Here is a 19,331-nt window from a genome sequence, read left to right on the forward strand (position 1 = left end):
CTCAGTCCTGTAATCCCAGCACTTTGAGAGGCCAAGGTGGGTGGATCACCTGAGTTCAGGAGTTCGAGACCAGCCTTGTCAACATGGTGAAACCCCACCTCTACTTAAAATACAAAATTTAGCCGGGTGTAGTGCCAGGCACCTGTAGTCCCAGCTACTCAGGAGGCCGAGACAGAATTGCTTGAACCTGGGAGGCGGAGCTTGCAGTGAGCTGAGATCGTACCATTGCATTCCAGCCTGGGTGACAGAGCGAGACTCCATCTCAAAAAAAAAACAACAACAAAACAAAAACAAATTTAAAACAACGAGATCACCTCCATGTTCAGTTTATAAAACAGCTGTGCTGAAAATGGCGTTCCAACGGCTCCCTTACAGACAGGATCTTACTTTTTTTTTTTTTTGAGACATTGTCTTGCTCTGTCGCCCAGGCTGGAGTGCAGGGGCGTGATCTCAGCTCACTGCAAACTCTGCCTCCCAGGTTCGAGCAATTCTCTGGCCTCAGCCTCCCGAGTAGCTGGGATTACAGGTGTGAGCCATCACGCCTGGCCAGGATCTTGTTTTCAATGTAGTTTCTCAACCTGGGAGTCCAAGAGAAATGTGTTCCCTTCAAGGGGTCCAAACGTGACTGAATTGGAACCGCTCTAGCAGAACAAATACAAACTTTGGGGGGCTGCACAGATGTTGGAAGCAATAAAATGTTTTCTGAGCTGAACTGGGACCTGAAGAAGGTTCACAGCTGGTAAGGTGTTTGGGTCCTGTTACTGGTATCAGCATCAATCTCACAAAGGTTTCTCTCTTCTCTAAGATTCAAAGTCAGTCCTCAGGCCAGGCAGGGTGGCTTACGCCTGTAATCTCACACTTTGGGATGAGGCGGGCGGGTCCTTTGAGGTCAGGAGTTTGAGACCAGCCTGGCCAATGTGGTGAAACCCCGTCTCTACTAAAAATACAAAAAAATTAGCCAGGTGTGGTGGCGGGCGCCTGTGGTCCCAGCTACTCGGGAGGCTGAGGCAGGAGAATGGCTTGAACCCAGGAAGCAGAGGTTGCAGTGAGCTGAGATCACTCCACTGCACTCCAGCCTGGGCAACAGAACGAGACTCCATCTCAAAAAAAAAAAAAAAAAAAAAAAAAAAAAACATAGGCTGGGTGCGGTGGCTCACGCCTGTAATCCCAGCACTTTGGGAGGCCGAGGTGGGCGGATCACGAGGTCAGGAGATCGAGACCATCCTGGCTAACATGGTGAAACCCTGCCTCTACTAAAAACAAAAAATTAGCTGGGCGTGGTGGCGGGCGCCTGTAGTCCCAGCTACTCAGGAGGCTGAGGCAGGAGAATGGTGTGAACCCAGGAGACGGAGCTTGCAGTGAGCTGAGATTGCGCCACTGCACTCCAGCCTGGGTGGAGAGCGAGACTCCATCTCTTAAAAAGAAAACAAACAAACAAACAAACAAAAACAGAAAACAAAAAACACAGAACAAAGTCACTCCTCAGACTCCCAACCAGACCTCCGGAACCCACAGAAAGGCAAACAGGCGGATGCTTATTACCCGATTTATTAGAGAGATCTCTAAAAAGACGGGGTGTGGCGGGGGTAGGTAGGCGAGGAACCTGGGATGCAAACCAGTGTTTGGGGCCAGGAGTGGCTGTATGGTTTCAGAGGCGCCCACCACTCTGGGTTTGAGGGACGCAGCACCCTCGTCTCGGCGCTTTGGATTGTCACGCACCAGACCACAGGGCGGAGGAATGGAGTGGCATCCCTGGGGGGAAGTTAAGACACACGAGGTTTGCAGTTTCATTTTGTTTCAGAATCAGTTCGGCCATAAAAATGGGACTGGGTTGGGGACAGGCGGAGCGATTGAACCACCGGAGACGAGGAGGAGGTGGCAGGCGCCTCTCCTGGGGTGGGGACTGAGGGCTGTGGAGACAGTACCATGGTGAAGGACCCCATGGCAATGGGAGTATTGCACTGAGCCAGGTTTCGGGGGAACGGGGATGTGTCGGGATGGCGTAGGGGGACAGAGCCTGGCAGGAGACACATGGAAGTTTCCGCCTTGTCAGTCTCAGAGCAAACGCCTTTTAGTCTTTACAGTACAGGAATTTGGACACTGCCCACGTTCTCAGTGGACAGCAGCCATCAGAGGTGACCCAGGAGGGGAAGTGGGCATTGGTCACCAAGGTATTTACAGACTTCTATCGTGGGGGACAGCGGGGTGGGTCCAGCGGCCTCCCTCGCGGGGGATCTGAGGGAGACCGAGTTCGCTAAATATTATAAATAGGTCTTGCCGTCCTCCTGCCCCCGCCCCTCGGCACAGTCAGTGGAGCACGTCAGCCTCGGTTTACAGTTCTCTGAAAAGGAACCAAAAAAACACAACCAACACCAAGTATATCTCCAAAGGGGCCTTGGAGACAACACAAGAATGGAAATGAAATGGTATGCACAGAGGTTTGCACATTTCTCCTGCAAAGGCGCGTCGGCCGGGCACTGGTGTCCCGTGTCGCTCAGCGGAGGGAGGCTGCCCTGGACGCGGTGCCGCCCGCCCGGGGCCACACCTGCTGCTCCGAGTCACCCCACAGGCTCTTGGCGTCTCTGGTGCCAGGGCTCTGGGCAGGGCGACTCGAGGACTCCCTGGGAGGACTGGTGTGGCCTCTGGGGGTTGGGCCTTTGAGATGACGACAATGCCCCTGTCCCTGCTGGCCATCCAGGTCCCAGACACCCCTTCTGACCTCTGCCCCTGCCTCCCCGGGGGGTGCCTGCTGGGTGTCCTTCGGAGGGACAGGGCGGGGGCTGATGGGTGGATGCCCGGTGCCAGCAGATGAGCACCAGGCTGTGAACTGAGGCCAAGGTCGCTTCCCGGGGCTGGACAGACCCTCTGAGCACGCAGGGAGGACCCCACGTGGGCTTGTCCTGATGGATGCTGGGAGCCACACGGGTGGCCGGTTCCCGAGGAGGGTCGGCCCCTCTCCTGGGCAGAGTGGAGGGGCTGCTCTCGTGGAGTGTGTGTCCTCGCTGGGGACCTCGAGGATGGGTCCGGCTTCTCCACAGCAGGGGCCTTCCGGGCGCAGCGTGTGGGCTGTGCAGGAGGCCGACGGGACGTGAACAGCGGGTGGCGTGGCGTCGTATGGAGGTTGTAACAGACAAAACACAGAGCCCTGCCTGGGAGGTTCTCCGGCCGTCTCAGACCCCACACCAGGCTCTGCCAGGTCTGGAGAGGAATTCTTCCCAAAGGTGCAGCTTCCACTCCAGCTCCTCACATCCTGGGCACATCTTGGAAGTGGGGGATTCCCACAGCCATCACCAATAAGCCCCTCTCAGGGGTCCTGGGGAAGGGCAGGGTGGGTGACTCTGCTGAGCTCTGGCCTCCAACCAGCACCCTCTGAGCGCAGCGGGCCCAGGAAGCTGCCCCAGGGCAGTCTGGGCTGAGTCCCACCACTGGGAGCGCTGCCCTCTTGGAGGGTGATGAGTCGGAAACAAAGTCTTCTCTCCCCTCCTCGGAGACATCACATCACTTGAACAAGAAAGAGGCGGCGGGCATCCACACCAGTCCTGAAGGAGACTCCTGTGGAGCCGGGCCTGGCCCCCTAGGCCGTGTCTCCAGGTGGAGGGGGCGGGAAGCCTGACCTCCCGCCCTGAGCTGGTCTCCTGTGGCCCAAGGCCCGGCCTCCCGCTCTGTCCTGCCATGGAGAAAACGTCTCCGTTGCCTGGGCCCTCCATGCCAGTTGCTGAGTGGCCTACGTTGGAAGAGAAGGACAAGTCCCCAGCCCTGAGCTCCGCCACCGTGGGTGGCGGCCTGGGGAAGAGGAGGCCTGACCCTCCAGCTGTGGTGGGTCTGGATTGGAGGTGCCAGAGGTTTTTGCTCGAGGGACACCTGGGAGGTGGGCGTCAGGGCCCCACTGCGGCGGGAACATAGCTGCTGAGTGGCCGCAGTGCTTGGCAGGGCGAGGGCTGTCCCCACAGTCGATGTTCAGGCCAGATGTCCTGCACTGAGGCCCCCAAACCCAAGCTGAGGGCAGGAGGGTCCGCTTCCCACGTGGATGGAGGCAGAGTGGCTCGGGACCCCAGCCGTCCCCTCTGCAGGCCGATGGGGCCCCCGGGGCTCAGGTCCCCAGAGGCCACCGGGAACAGCCTGGCTTCCTCCTCAGGACACAGGCAGGCACAGCAGAGAACCAAAGAGTGCAGTGGGCAGGGGCTCTTCTCCCTCTGGTTGGTTGGTTTGTCTTTTTTGTTCTTTTCCTAAAACAGCACACACGTGCTTCCGTCTCTGTGCCGAGTAAGGACTCAAATGCGATTGGCCGCTCGGGAGGGTGGGTCTCACAGGGGCAGGCTGCCGACGGGGGTGCCGGGGCCCTGGGAGGCTTGTCGGGGAGGGGCCCGGCCGTCGGCATCCGTGCAGGGGGAGGACGAGCTCCGGTGGGGCGGCGAGGCAGGCATCTCCCGAGCTCTGGGCCTCAGCGGGGTGGGCAGCGCCTTCGGGGGCAGCCGGAGCAGAAGTGGAGCTCGGCTCTGGGTCGGGGGCTGCATAGAAATTACTGCAAGAGCAAGAGGATGGGTGAAGGTGGGCGGGGCGAGGGCCCACCCCAGGCCCCCTGCCAGGGACTGGCTTCCTTGGGCCAACACGGGCCCTGAGACACTTACCCCACGGCCACTTCAGAGCCAGAGAGCCCAGGGTGGAGCTCTGGGCCACCTGTGCCCTCCCGCCCCGGGCCTCAGTCCCTGCCTATCCCGGTAGCTGGGGACCACGCTCAGTAGAACCTTGGAGCCCACGGGACCGGCGGGCGCACCTGGGCTGCACTTACTGTGTCGCTCTCGCCGTCGGAGGCCGGGGGGGCCTGGGCGCTATAGTGGAGTGGGGAGTACACCCAGCTCCTCTCATCGGTGGGCTGGCAGGTGGGCGCGCGTGCAGGAGGGCGCGGAAGAGCAGGGTGCGAGGAGGCGCAAGAGAGGCAGAGGGAGGAAGGAAGAGACAGGAGAACATAAAAGAGGCGAATCCCCCATGGAAGACAAGGGGTGGCTCAGCCCAGCTGCCCTCTCTGACCCGGTGGACTTGCTCCCAACCTGGACGGGCCTGGGGCCTCAGCTCAGCTTGGCGGGGCGGGGCGCGGCGGGCAGCAGAAAGCAGTTAGTTCAGTCGAGGCAGGGCCTGAGATAGCAGGTGACAGAGCCGGCGGAAGCGGGTGGGGGTCGCGACCTGGAGCACCGAGTGTTCCTCCTCCTCCTCCTCCTCCACAGCCCGGCCCCACCACAGCCCCCAATCCTGCCTGTGCCACGGGCACCAGCGCACAGGCTCCTGGAAGCTCTCTATGGGGGTCCTGGGAGGTCGGGGTGCCGGACCTACTTTCCAACCCAGAAGCCTTTTGGGACCTGAATATATGGCTGCCTGTGGGCAGGGCCAGTCCCCTCTGCCAGCACAGACGTGCTAGGAGAGACTGAGGCTGGGACCACCCACCCTGCAAGAGCCAGGAGACACCTTCCTGAGCAGCAGGGCAGAGTGAGGGCCAAGTTCAGGGCTAGGCACAGGCAGGGCCGTGTGCAGGGACACGGACAGCTCTTCCCAGCTGTGCCTGCGTGAGGGGTCCCAGGTCTGGGTGGGATCTCGGGAGGGAGGGAGGGTGCGTTCCTCCAACACCTCCGTCCCGCCTCCTGAGGAGCCCCCACCCCCTCAAGCTCCCTCTGCTTCTCCTGCCCCTAGGCTGCTCTGCTTTCTCAGGGCTCCAGCCTGGCCGCCCTGTCTTCCTTGTTGTGTCCTCCTCTCTCTCGGGCCTCCGTCACCACCCCAGCCTTCAACGCCCCTCCCGGCACAGATGACCTGCGAATTTCCACCAGGCCTGGCCTCGGCCTGAAGTGCCAGGCCTGAATACACACCTGCCTGGCCACGTCCACCTGGCGGCCCTCGGCCCCTAAACTCGCCACAGTCACAACCAAGTCCATCACCCCAAGACCCACTGCTCGTCCTTCCAGTCAGGACGACGCTGCCCACCCGCTGCCCAGGCCAACCCATGCCTCTGCCAGCTCCCAGCTGCCCAGCCTGGGCCAGCAGGGGCCTCCCTTGTGCTCCAGGTGAGCCCAGACCTCACCTGCAGGAGCACTGCCTCTCCCTGCCTCGGGCTCTGCCTCCATGCTCCCTCTAAAGGGCCCACCTCTGTGCTCACCCCACCCTGCCCGATCCTACAGCTCCCACCAGACCCCCGTTCCCGGGCCCTGGGCACCGAGGGCAGCGCACTCCTGCCCTGCGAGGCCGCATCGCGGAGGACTGACTCCCGCACTGAGGGGCCAGGACCCCAGCGCAGGCCTTGCCTGTTCCTCCAGGGTAGCAAATGCAGCCTGGAATCCCTGATGTGGGAACGGCAGGTCAGGTCCACCCAACGTCCCTTGAGAGCCCGGCATGGGGAGCCTATGTGGGTGCTCAGTACTGATTTGGTGGCTGCACTGATGGCTCCCATGGGGACTTGAAAATGTGGGGCCAAAACAGGGTCCCCACCTGAGCCCTGAAAGAGCTGGCCCGCAGGGAGGAGGGTGGCAGCAGCCACCTCAGAGCCGCTCTCTGGGAGGGGCATCCCGGGCGTCCCGGGCACACACAGCACGTGGGCAGGGATGACAGTATCCTTCTGCTACAGCATTAGAAATGGGGATACAGGCCAGGTGCAAGAGCTCACGCCTGTCATCCCAGCACTTTGGGAGGCCAAGGCAGGTGGATCACTTGAGGTCAGGAGTTCAAGACCAGCCTGGCCAACATGGCGAAACCCTATCTCTACTAAAAATACAAAGATTAAGGCCGGGCGTGGTGGCTCACGCCTGTAATCCCAGAACTTTGGGAAGCCGAGGTGGGCAGATACCTGAGGTCAGGAGTTCGAGACCAGCCTGGCCAACATGGTAAAACCCCATCTCTACTAAAAATACAAAAAATTATTGGGGCATGGTGGCAGGAGCCTGTAATCCCAGCAACTCGGGAGGCTGAGGCAGAAGAATCGCTTGAACCCAGGCCAGAGGTCGCAGTGAGCTGAAATTGAGCCACTGCATTCCAGCCTGGGTGACAAGAGTGAGACTCCATCTCGAAAAAAACAAACAAGGCTGGGCGCGGTGGCTCACGCCTGTAATCCCAGCACTTTGGGAGGCTGAGGCGGGCAGATCACGAGTCAGGAGATCGAGACCATCCTGGTAAACACGGTGAAACCTCGTCTCTACTAAAAATACAAAAAAATTAGCCAGGCATGATGGCGGGCGCCTGTAGTCCCAGCTACTCGGGAGGCTAAGGCAGGAGAATGGCGTGAACCCGGGAGGCGGAACTTGCAGCGAGCCGAGATTGTGCCACTGCACTCCAGCCTGGGGGACAGAGCGAGACTCTGTCTCAAAAAACAAACAAAAAACTCAAAATTAGCCAGGCATGGTGGCGGGCGCCTGTAATCTCAGCTACTCAGGAGGCTGAGGCAGGATAATTGCTTGTACCTGGGAGGTGGAGGTTGCAGTGAGCTGAGATCATGCCATTGCACTCCAGCCTGGGCGACAGAGCAAGACTCCGTCTCAAAAAATGAAAAAAAAGAAAGGGCAGGACAGCTGGCTTCGTTGTCCTGCAGGAGTTGGGGGGACAGAGAGGGACACCCTCAGCCACCAGCTGGGCAGACAGGGGAAGTGGGGGGCAGTAGCAGCTGGGACCCAGAACTGGGTGACCCCAGAAGACCAGAACCAAGGGCACAGCCTCTTCAGCACTCAGGCCTTGGGGTGCTTTCAATGGCTGCCCTGCCTCCCCTCTGGCCCCCACACTTCCGCTTCTGCTGTGCCTGCTGCCGAGACCACCCTCCCCACGTCTGCCCCTTCAAGTCAGGTGTTTTTCAAAGTCCAAGCACCCCTCTCCGTAGCGGCCTCTGCGAACTGCTCCCTGCCTATGGTGGGGTGGCCGGCAGGGCCGCTGGGTCTCTCCAGTGCTCCCCCTCCCAGCAGGCCCCTCTGGGCAGCTCCCGGACGATCTCCGGGGCGCGGCTTCGCGGTGGCTGACTTCCCGCTGGCTCCATGGGATGGAGCTGCCTAGAGCAGCCGGGGAAGTGGTCTCCACCTCTTGGGGTCACTCCACAGTGCCTGGCACACGGCGGTGCTCGGAGAGGTTTGCTGATGGGCGGGGAGTCACGGCGGCCTTGGCGGGGGCTTTGTCTCGAGGGGACACTCCTGCTTTGGGTCTGTGCCCCGTTCTGGCTGTGCGGTGCTGGGCAGGTCTCTTAGCCTCTCTGGGCCCCTTGCTTATTGGTCATAATGACAACAGCAGGCCCTGAGGATCTCACGGCTACGTGGGGCCCATGTGGCGTCCCAGGGGGACCTCCTTGAGAGCTTGGGGATCTGGATTTTGACTAAACCGTGTGGTCTCCCAGGCTCCCAGGGGAGCCGAGGCCTCAGCGCCTCCATCTGTGAGGTGGGTGTGGAGAGACCATCTCCTCCCCGTCTCCATGGCCCTGCGGTTCAGAGCCCGGCCCTGCAGCCACTCTGCTGACCTGTGCAACCTCCCCTGTGCAGCCAGCGGGGCCACGGGCAGCCAGGTCTGCACGAGTGAGAAGCGTCCACCCAAGACACCCTGACACGAGAGGGCTGGGTCCAGGGGCAGAGAGGGGCTGGCTGGGGTCTGGCCGGGGTCCGAGGCAGACCCTGGGCCTCAGCTGTGCACCTGGTGATGGTGCTGCCCTATGGAGTGCCCGGTTCGACGTGGGACCAAATGACATTCCCAGTGACGCACGCAGCCCAGCGCCTGGTCCAGGGCCAGCGTGGCAGACCTCAACTGCAGCCGTGATTTCCCCAAAGCCCTTCTGGAAAACAACTGACGTCAGACACTGAGCTTCCGGCCGGGGACCTGCAGCTCCCTGCTGCCCGAGGGGCACCGCCCCTTCTCCCCAGGGTGGCCGGCTGCGGTCACTTACAGTCCCCGAGGCGCTCAGCGTCACGGCCCGCAGTCGGCGATGGCGGGGAGAGTAAATCCAGTACCTCCCATCCGTGAACTGGACGGGGCGGGCCGGGCGGGCCGGAGGAGGAAGGAAAACAGAGGACAGCGGATGAGGTGGCCACCCCCGTGGTCGGGTGGGAGAGGCGGAGGGAGGTGGCGGGGAGCAGGTGGGGACAGCTGACTGCCAAGCAGAAGGTGGGGGGTGCCGGGGCAGGGGCAGGACCGAGGACCCTTCTCCCTTCTCTGCTGGCCACCTGGCAGGGCATCAGGACACAGACACACAGCACGACATGGCCCCCAGGCCCCCCGTACCATCCGGAGACCAGGACGCGCACAAACCAGTCCCAGGAAAAGGGGTGACGACGTGGGGTGGGTGGGGGCACAGGCACGCGGCCCGTCCCTCCCTTCTCCAGGGCCAGGTGGGTGCATGGGGACCCCAGAGGCGCCACTGGAGACAGAGCAGGGGAGTTAGTTATGAAGCAGCCAGGAGGTGCCCCCACAACAGGCCCTAAGGCCTGGTGCCCGTGCCCAGCCCTCCTTCCCAGGGGGTGCAGGGTGAGAACAAACCATCTGGGAAGTGGGCTGCAGCCTCCGGCCCTCCCTGTGACCTGGGGCTGCCTGATCTGAGTGGGACCACCGGGGAGTGGAGACGCTGCCTGGACATCCCAGGCCTCGCTGGCCGCCCGGCAGCCACCTCACCCAGACCCTGGCAAGAGAGAGCAGGGATCCCAGGTCCCCAGGGCCGGGCAGACCCAGCCCTGCCCAGTAGCAGCCACAAGTCCCCAGCCCACGGCGTGGGAGTGTGAAGCCCTCCTGCCACTGCCCGGTCCCCCGGCCCTCCTCAAGGATGAGCCCACCTGGCCACGCCCACGGCAACAGGGAGAAGGTCCTGCCGCCACAGCCCTGTCTGGACGTCTAGGCTGTCAAGGACACAGGACCTCAGCCTGTGCCAGGGCCTCCCGAGGGGCCAAGAGTCTGAGGACTCCGGACGACTTCCAGGGAGACGGGTGGCACAGAAGGTGCTGTGGGCACGAGGCCGGGGAGGGGGACAGGGGTGGCTCTGGGGCCTCAGAAAGGCCTGGTTTGGAGGAGCTTCCCACCCCGTGGGGTTAGACCAGGAAGAGAAGGTGGGTGTGAACGTGGCTGGCGGGTGCGTGTGGGCGTGTCGTGAGAGTGCTGGCTGGTGAGAGAGCATGTGGGTGGGTCGACAGGGCACACTCACGTGCCTGTGTGCAGGTGTGTGTACGCGCTGTGCACACGGTGGAGCGTGTGTGAGAGAGAGTCCGGTTGACGAGCCGGCGGCAGGAGGAGCCCGGGGCACTTACAAAGTAGATGTCGGTGGCGGGCGCGTCCTCCTCGTCCGAGGCCTGGCTGGCAGGTGCGCCCTCCTCGTCTGAGGCCTGGCTGGCAGTTTCTACTTCAACAGCAGCAGAGGCACCGGCCGGGGAAGCCTCCACCCTGGGGACAGGGGTAGACAGAAGGTCTTGACCCTCAGGCCCCACACGGAGACTCCCCGCGCCCCCACTCAGGACCCAGGCAGGGGCTTCACACGGTCATCACGGAGATGAAAAGCCAGGCAGCTGACCACAGGCCGCGCGCTCCTGCGCTGCCATTTATCGCAAATCACAACAAACCTCCCCAAGAAGCCCCTCATGCTGGCCCCAGGAGTGACCTGGAGTGACCCGCCAGCCCGCTGACAGCTCGGCCCTGCCACTCCCAGCTCAGACACACACACCTGTGGGCACGTGCTGGCCTCACCCTCACCGGCTGTGCCACCCTGGGAGGGCCTGTTCCTCCTCTGAGCCTCAGTTTCCTCATCTGTCAAGTGGGGAGAGATGGCACCTAGCCGCTGGGATCAGAGCTTCTTCCTTCTTTCATTGATTTGTTTTTTCAGACAGGCCCTGGCTCCATCAGCCAGGCTGGCGTGCAGTGCTGTAATCACGGCTCACTACATCCTCCACCGCCCGGGCTCAAGCGATCCTCCAACCTTGGCCTCCCAAGTAGCTGAGACTATAGGTGTGCACTGCTACACCCAACTAATTTTTTTTTTTTTTTTTTAGAGATGGGGTCTCACTATGTTGCCCAGGCTGGTCTCCAACTCATGGGGTCAAGCGATCCTCCTGCCTCAGCCTCCTTTAGGAGGGATCACAGACGGAAGCCTCCGAGCCCAGCCTCTTTGTTCTTTTCACTGAGCACTTACTACATGCCAGGGCTGGCTCCCATGATTAACCCACTGAGTCTATCATGGGGGATGGAGAGGGTGCGGCTACTGCCCCTGTGTTGCATTTGCGGAAACGGAGGCACGGAGAGGAGGTGAGGAACGGCCTTGGTCTTGGCTATGGCCACACGGTGCATCGTGTTCATCCCAGGAATGAGGCTAAACATGCCCTCCTGCCATGTCGGAGGTACAGTTCCTTTCAGCAAAACCTGAAATTTCACAGTGCAAGGTTTGGCAATGGCAAAGAGTCGACAGTGGCAGGAGCACTGGGTGGAAGATAAACCCCCAGGGCTTTAGTTTTGGGTCTACGCTGCTGTGAGCGCTAAAAAAGCTCTCTTGGAACAAAAATACAAAAGCATCTCAGGCAAAAATCATTACAAAGGCAAGAAGAATTTGGTAACAGTGCAAGCATGGGATTATACACACCAGACAGACGACAGAAAAGTAAAAACATACAGGGGCCGCCACGGGGCTCAGCCTGTCATCCTAGCACTGTGGGAGGCCGAGGCGGGAGGATCACCTGAGGTCAGGAGTTCGAGACCAGCCTGGTCAACATGGTGAAACCCCATCTCTACTAAAAATACAAAAAAATTAGCTGCGCGTGGTGGTGCATGCCTGTAATCCCAGCTACTCGGGAGGCTGAGGCAGGAGAATCACTTGAACCCAGGAGGTGGAGGTTGCAGTGAGCCGAAATCGGGCCACTGCACTCCAGCCTGGGCAACAGAGCGAGATTCTGTCTCAAAGAAAATAATAATAACAGCAGCTGACACCATATCCCCAAAAGGGCCAGAACTATTGTGTCCTGTGTTTTTTAAAAAAACAGATATTTCTTTTAAGCCTTTTTCTTCAATACAAAAATCAATAAAATTAATCCCAGTACTTTGGGAGGCCAAGGTGGGCAGATCACTCGAGGTCAGGAGTTTTTTTTTTTGAGGTGGAGTCTTGCTCTGTCGCTTAGGATGGAGTGCAGTGGTGCGATCTCAGCTCACTGCAAACTCCGCCTCCCGGGTTCACGCCATTCTCCTGCCTCAGCCTCCTAAGTAGCTGGGCCGACAGGTGTCCACCACCATGCCCGGCTAATTTTTGCTATTTTTTAGTAGAGATGGGGTTTCACCATGTTAGCCAGGATGGTCTCGATCTCCTGACCTCGTGATCCGCCTGCCTCGGCCTCCCAAAGTGCTGGGATTACAGGCATGAGCCACTGTGCCTGGCCAAGGTCAGGAGTTTGAGACCAAGCCTGCCCAGCTGGCTGATGGGAGAAACCCCGTCTTTACTGAAAACACACACAAAAATTAGCCATGTGTGGTGGTGGGTGCCTGTAGTCCCAGCTACTCAGGAGGCTGAGGCAGGAGAATCACTTGAACCTGGGAGACGGAGGCTGCAGTGAGCCAAGATTGAGCCACTGCTCTCCAGCCTGGGCAAGAGAGCAATATCCTGTCTCACAAAAAAAATTTAAAAAATTAAAAATAAAATAAAATAAAATTAATAAATACTAAAAAGGTAAAAAAAAATGTGTTAAATACTTGGAAGTTTGGAGCTGCTCTTACACAACCCTTAGCCCAGGGTCTCTTGCCTGGGCCCTGCGGACACTGGAACCAGGTCCTTCTCTGGGGTGGGGCCATCCCGGGCACTGCAGGCTGATGCTGAGCAGTGTCCCTGGCCTCCACCCACTCCATGCCAGGAGCACCCCCCAGTTCTAACAGTCACAAATGTCCCCAGGCATTGCCCAGTGTCCCCTGGGGGCTAGGATCACCCCGGCTAGTCGAGAACCACTCCCTTCAATCAAAAAATAAACTTATGGGAAAATCCACCATCTGTGAATACAACCTAGTAAGAAAGAACTGCTTCATGATGAAACCTCGGGGTGCTCTTGGCTCCTCTGGGCCCGCAGCAGGTGGGCGCCCCGACCTCCCGCCGAGGCCGTGCTCACCCTGCGTCCTCCTCTTTGGGGACCACGATCTCCACGCTGCACGCAGGCTCCACCTGCACTGTAATCTGCTGCAGATCCTCTTCCGCGGGCGGCTCCTCCTGCGGCCTGCAGGCAATGGGAGGTTGTGCCTCGGTTTCCCTCCTCGCTTCCCCCATCCTACCCCCAGGAGTGCCCAGTGAACTCCAGGGCCAGTCCCAGAGGAGAGTTGGGAGCCTCCTGATCGGGTCTGTTCTTTCTGGCTGTCACTCCCAGCCCAGGGACTGTCCACCTGGGTCCCTTGGTGACTGTGGTGCCAGCAGGGCCTGGGGTGTAGCGGGCTCTGGGGGCATATGAGCGAATGGCAGCCCCGACCAGCTTGGGTGCCACAGACCCTGCCCACCCTCCAGGCAGTGCCTGCACCTGGCAGCTGAGGCCCTGACACAAGTGACTCAGTGTCCCGGCCGCCGGGCCTGGCCATGTAACATGTCTCTCCAAATGGCACGCTAGACTGCAGGGAGGGTCACATCCCACCCAGGGCACCAAGGGGTTTCTTTCACCAGGCGGCAGCGATTAAAACACGGTTAAGAAAAGCAACACCTCGCCACTGCCCCGGTGTTCACAAGAGTGAGACCCCGGGAACCTCGCAAATGTCCCCGAGGGCTGGGCACTTAAAGCCAGGTGCAGTCCATGGGATGGAAGGACGGCACGCAGGCATGACAGGAACAGCGCGCACCCACCCCTGAGATCCCCGTCAGTTGAGTGACAACAGCAAGGTGTGGGCGGCGTGCACGGGTGTGCCCATTTGTGTCAAAATAAAAGGGAACCACAAGCCTGGTGCACGTCTGCTGTGTTCCCAGAAAGTATCTTCCAAGAGACAAAACCCACAGTCCCAGTGGTTGCTCCTGGGGAGGGGACAGGCCGTGGGCAGGAGGGGGCGCATTTCACGATATTCCCTCTTGTATCTTGTTTTAAGTTAAAAAAAAAACTTAATAGAAGAAGAAATAAGGAAGGATCCACAGACCAGAGCTGCCCTGGCTCTGGCTGTAAGAAAAACAAAGTGGCTGGAAGATTGTGTGCGGTGCTAGGGCCGAGTGCTACAATCTTAAATCTGTCCCCAGGAGAGAATGGGCAGAGAGCAGAGGGGCTGGGGGGCGGGAAACGGAGCTGGGAGCTGTGCAGGAGGAGCTGGTGAGACCCAGGGAGGGAAGGGGGTTGGGTCTCACCTGCCATCCTGTCCGGAGGACTGTGTGCGCCGCCTGTAGAGATACAGCAAACAGGTGACACCCAGAAAGAGAATGGCCCGCCTGCTCAGTCTACCTGCCCTGCCTACCCGCCTGCCTACCTGCCCCCTGGCAGCCCTGCCCACCTGTACATATGCTCCTCCCTCCCACACATTGGATGCTCCGCCCTTCTGTACATACGATGCTCCACCCACATGCACTGCGGATGCCTCGCCCACCTGTACCGCGGCTGCTCCGACGTCTCCGAGGGGGACCGCTCAGGAATGGAGAGGGATGTGGATGACAGAGTCGTGGCAATGGAGGCTGTAGTGGCTTCTTCGAAAGAAGGTGGCGTGCAGGGCAGGAGGTCGGGCCGGCCTGCGGGGAGAGGACTGTGGGCACCTTGCGGAGCCTCCAGGCCCCCAAACACACAGTCGATTCTCCCTGAGGCTTGGCTCACCCTGGGAACCCACAGCCCAGTGCCCACCCGCCTCCCAGACACTCCCACCTCCCCACACGGCAGGGAAGGACGACGTTCCCCCTCACACAAAGGCTTCTGACCGCTCTCAAAATAGAATCCAGACAGCCCAGAGGGCCCTGTGCGGCCTGGCCCGTCCCCTCTCCACTCTCCCTCCCCGTTGTCTTCCCCTCCACTGCTCTCTTCCCCTCCCCACCCCCCCTCCCTCCCTCCCCCTCCCCGCTGCTTGGCCACATGGGCTCCTTGCTGTTCCCCCAGCAGGTGTTGTCCTGCCCCAGGGCCCTTGCATGGCTATGTCCCTTCCTTCATTCCCTAGCCTGGGGGCTGCATGCCTTCGATGGCATCCTGGTGCGCCTCAGATGACAGTGGCCGTGAGAGAAGGCGGGAGCTGTCACCACCCCACCTGGTGGAGCCTTCTATACTCAGCTCCCCCTGGGCTCTTCCCTGGGGTGGTCCCAGCAGCCCCCACTCCCTGGGCAGGCGGCCCTGCAGATCCGGAGGGGGTGGCTGAGCGATGGGCACTCAGGATGAGGCGGCGCCCCACCCACGGGGCTGCTGCTGGCATCCCCTGTAGCGCCCACAAGCGCACTCTGCCCTCTGCCCCTCACCTTCGTCCTCCAGCGTGGGGTAGCTGCGGGCCCCCCGCAGGTCGTACTGGGCCTCCTCCCGCTCGCTAGGGATCTGGCTGGCCGAGAAGGCAGCGGTGGGCCCCAGCGGTTTCACAGCTAGCAAGGCTCCGCCGCGCCCCTTCTTGGAGGGCGAGGACTTCAGGGCTGCAGGGAAGGGTGGGGGTTGGCGCTTGGGGTTGCTGGGGGCTCATAGCAAAGCCCAGACAGGGCCGCCGCCCACATATACCCCACGTCCCTGTGGCCCACCAGACCCCTACCGGTCCCTGAGGCCAGGAAGCACCACAACCTCTTGGTGGAAAACCGGGGTCTGCCTGGGGAGGGACTGCGAGCCCGAGTTCCCTGTCCTGCCCACCCGACTGTCTCTATGAGACACACTGGGACCTGGCACAGTGCCTGCCCCTCCCGGGATCCTGCAGACCGGTGACTCCCATCTAATGAGCTGGCCAGGGATGCCTGCAGGCTTCAACCCCTTCTATGTGCAGCCCAGCCCGGGCAGGGCCCCCATTTTCAGATGGACACTGACAGCCTTGGGGAGCACCAGGTGTTGTGGTTAGAGAAGCCTGTGGCTCAGCATGTAGGGCCTGAGTGCAGATCCAGGCTCACCCGCTGGCTGTGTGGCTTGGTCTCTCTGGGCCCTGGGGGCCGACCTTAGCGGTGGGGTGAGGTGGGGCAGGTGATGTCCCGCACAGGGCCAGGCCTGTCCTCAGTGCTGTGTGAGCTCTGCCTCCTCACCAAGCTCTTGTGACCTCTGCCCCCAGAATGACCCACACAGCTCCTGGTAAACAGTAGGTGCTCAGTTTGCCTTGTGCAGCTTCCTACAGTCACCAAAGGCTGGCAAACAGCCCTGGATGACTGGGAATGATCCTGTGGCATCGGTCCCAAAGAGTGGGGTGTGGGGACAGGCTCAACGGCTGGCTCTCTGGAGACAGATCCTGACACGTGGTGTCTGCCAATTCCCACGGTGTTGATGAGAGGGGGTCCCTGACCTCGAGGCCGGGAGCAAGTGTGCAGGCCGGGAAGAGCAGCCTGCCTGCAAGCGCTGGGCACTGGCGTGCCTGTCCCTGCCGCCTCCCTGCAACCCCCGTGGGTGCGGACCCGCAGATCATTCATGCCCCCCCCAGACACTTCCCAAACATCTCTGTGGGCCAGGCCTGTGCAGGATGCTGGGGAGCCCGGGAGCCTTCTGGTGGAGAGGGTGGCTGAGAAACAGACCCCAGGGGGGAATCCATCTGGCAGCAGGTTGGCCACGGGCTGAGGTCTGCACAGGGGCCTGGAACCCAGAGTCTGCGTCCAGATGCTACAGTGGCCCATGAGGGGAAGCTGAGCCCTGAGAGATGGGGACCTCCCCCGGGCACCCTGTGGGTAAATCCTGAGTCCCCACCTTCCCCACCACTGTTTGCCCTGGGACCTTCCCGACCATGCCCTGCTGGGCTAGCCTCCTGCGTTCCCCTGCCCGGGATGCGTTTCCTTGGCGATGGTGATGCTGTGGGCAGCCCCACACACTGTGAGCTATCTGCTGAGTCAGGCCCACCCATCCCATATATAAACACTGTACCCTCACAGTGCTGTGCCAATGGGGAAACCAAGGCACAGAGGCAGGTGCCTGCTCAAGGCCACATGGGCAGGACGAGGCCAGGCTAGGATTCAGGCTCTGGCGGTGGCTCCAGACCCGTGCTCCACCGCTGTGCAGAACAAATATCCCGACTACCCTACCTCCGGATGAGGCCCGGTCTGAGGGGGGCACAGGGGCTCTGAGTTTACTGCCCTGCCCAGGGGGCTCTCGGCCTCCCGCAGAGTCCCTCCTGCCCCGCGGCGCTCTGGGCCTTCCCCAGGGTCCCTCCCGCCTTGCGGGGCTCAGGTGGCTTACAGGAGTTCTTCCGAAAGACCGTGTTGCTCATGAACTTGAAAAAGCGCTCGGCATAGAAGCTGGGGCGGTGGACGGACACCGTGTCCTGGAAGAGAGTTGGGGGGGTGCCCGGGGGCAGAGGGTGCATCAACCAACAGCTGGGGACAGCCCCAGACAGACGCTGTATGTGTGTGGGGGGCACCTTCCGTGTGAAAAGGCTCAAGATGGGTCCATGGCGCCATGGCTTCCTGGGAGGGGCTCACGGAACAGGGAACAGTGGCTCCCTCTGGGGAGGGAGACTGGGTGCCAGGGAATGGGTGGAGGCTTTTCCACTAGAGACCTGTTAGCATTTTTGACTTTTTAAACCAGCTGAATAAAGTATTCTGGCCAGGCACAGTGGCCCACGTGGACTTGTAGGGGAGGTTGAGGCAGGATGGCCTGGCTGGGGCCCTGCTGGGATGTGATCTCGGCCTCCCAGAATGCAACCTCCTTTCCCAGCCTCCTTGGGTGAGGAGTGGCCACGTACCAGGACTGTGAACGACTCCACCCCCGCAGGCTGCAGTGGGAGGTGGTGCCTGGCCACTCTGGGCCAGGGGACAAGGACAACCCCAGGGACATGCGGCGGCAGCACAGGACACCCTGGCCAGCCTCGTCAGAGCCGAGACAGCGCTCCTATCTGCCCTGGGCAGCAGGTTCCGGGCCTTGGCAAGGTTTAAGACATCCCCAGAGGCCTCTGCCAGCTGCCATCCTGACCCGCTCAAGGCTTATTCTGGAAGCTCCTGCCTGGACCTTCTACACGCTCTTTTGAAAAATGGAGGTGCCTGTTGGGATCCTGGATTCTACAGGCTGTGGTCACACAGACGTTAGTCCTCAGTGCCTGGCCCCAGGCGGTAGTCTGCGTTTGTGGAGTGACGGATGGGAGGAAGGCTGGGACGACAGACAGGAGGACAACAGAGGGAGGAAGGATGGGAGGAGGGGTGCAGGCACTCACGGAGGAGGGATGGGAGGAGGGGTGCAGGCGCTCACAGGGAGGAAGGATGGGAGGAGGGTGCAGGCGCTCACAGAGGGAGGAGGGATGGGAGGAGGGGTGCAGGCGCTCACAGGGAGGAAGGATGGGAGGAGGGTGCAGGCGCTCACAGAGGGAGGAGGGATGGGAGGAGGGTGCAGGCGCTCACAGAGGGAGGAGGGATGGGAGGAGGGGTGCAGGCGCTCACAGAGGGAGGAGGGATGGGAGGAGGGTGCAGGCACTCACAGAGGAGGGATGGGAGGAGGGTGCAGGCACTCACGGAGGAGGAATGGGAGGAGGGTGCAGGCACTCACAGAGGAGGGATGGGAGGAGGGTGCAGGCGCTCACAGAGGAGGGATGGGAAGAGGGTGCAGGCACTCAGGAGGAGGAGGGATGGGAGGAGGGTGCAGGCACTCACAGAGGGAGGAGGGATGGGAGGAGGGTGCAGGCGCTCACAGAGGGAGGAGGGATGGGAGGAGGGGTGCAGGCGCTCACAGGGAGGAAGGATGGGAGGAGGGTGCAGGTGCTCACAGAGGGAGGAGGGATGGGAGGAGGGTGCAGGCGCTCACAGAGGGAGGAGGGATGGGAGGAGGGGTACAGGCGCTCACAGGGAGGAAGGATGGGAGGAGGGTGCAGGTGCTCACAGAGGGAGGAGGGATGGGAGGAGGGTGCAGGCGCTCACAGAGGGAGGAGGGATGGGAGGAGGGGTGCAGGCGCTCACAGGGAGGAGGGATGGGAGGAGGGTGCAGGCGCTCACAGAGGGAGGAGGGATGGGAGGAGGGTGCAGGCGCTCACAGAGGGAGGAGGGATGGGAGGAGGATGCAGGCACTCACAGAGGGAGGAGGAATGGGAGGAGGGTGCAGGCACAGAGGAGGGATGGGAGGAGGGTGCAGGCACTCACAGAGGAGGGATGGGAGGAGGGTGCAGGCACTCACAGGAGGAGGAGGGATGGGAGGAGGGTGCAGGCGCTCACGGAGGGATGGGAGGAGGGTGCAGGCACAGGAGGAGGAGGGATGGGAGGAGGGATGGGAGGAGGGTGCAGGCACTCACAGAGGAGGGATGGGAGGAGGGTGCAGGCACTCACAGGAGGAGGAGGGATGGGAGGAGGGATG

General features: G+C 61.2%; 1 protein-coding gene across 5 annotated transcripts in view; it reads right to left on the reverse strand.

Annotated features, from left to right (window-relative positions):
• Positions 1-1,532: 1,532 nt before the first annotated feature.
• The window catches only part of PIP5K1C (phosphatidylinositol-4-phosphate 5-kinase type 1 gamma), a 72,097-nt gene continuing 54,298 nt past the window's right edge, over positions 1,533-19,331 (reverse strand). The window contains exons 11-19 of one of the 5 annotated variants that reach the window (XM_034945860.3): positions 17,235-17,319; positions 15,347-15,511; positions 14,500-14,638; positions 14,264-14,296; positions 13,062-13,166; positions 10,239-10,371; positions 8,891-8,968; positions 4,790-4,873; positions 1,533-4,522 (exon numbers count right to left, since the gene is read on the reverse strand). In XM_034945860.3, the coding sequence (XP_034801751.1) occupies positions 4,520-4,522; positions 4,790-4,873; positions 8,891-8,968; positions 10,239-10,371; positions 13,062-13,166; positions 14,264-14,296; positions 14,500-14,638; positions 15,347-15,511; positions 17,235-17,319 (825 nt within the window). In that variant the 3' untranslated portion in view covers positions 1,533-4,519. The other 4 variants (XM_034945862.3, XM_034945861.3, XM_034945863.3 and 1 more) reach the window with 4 other exon arrangements.

This window comes from Pan paniscus, chromosome 20, assembly GCF_029289425.2.
Source record: "Pan paniscus chromosome 20, NHGRI_mPanPan1-v2.0_pri, whole genome shotgun sequence".
NCBI classification, from domain to species: Eukaryota; Metazoa; Chordata; class Mammalia; order Primates; family Hominidae; genus Pan; species Pan paniscus.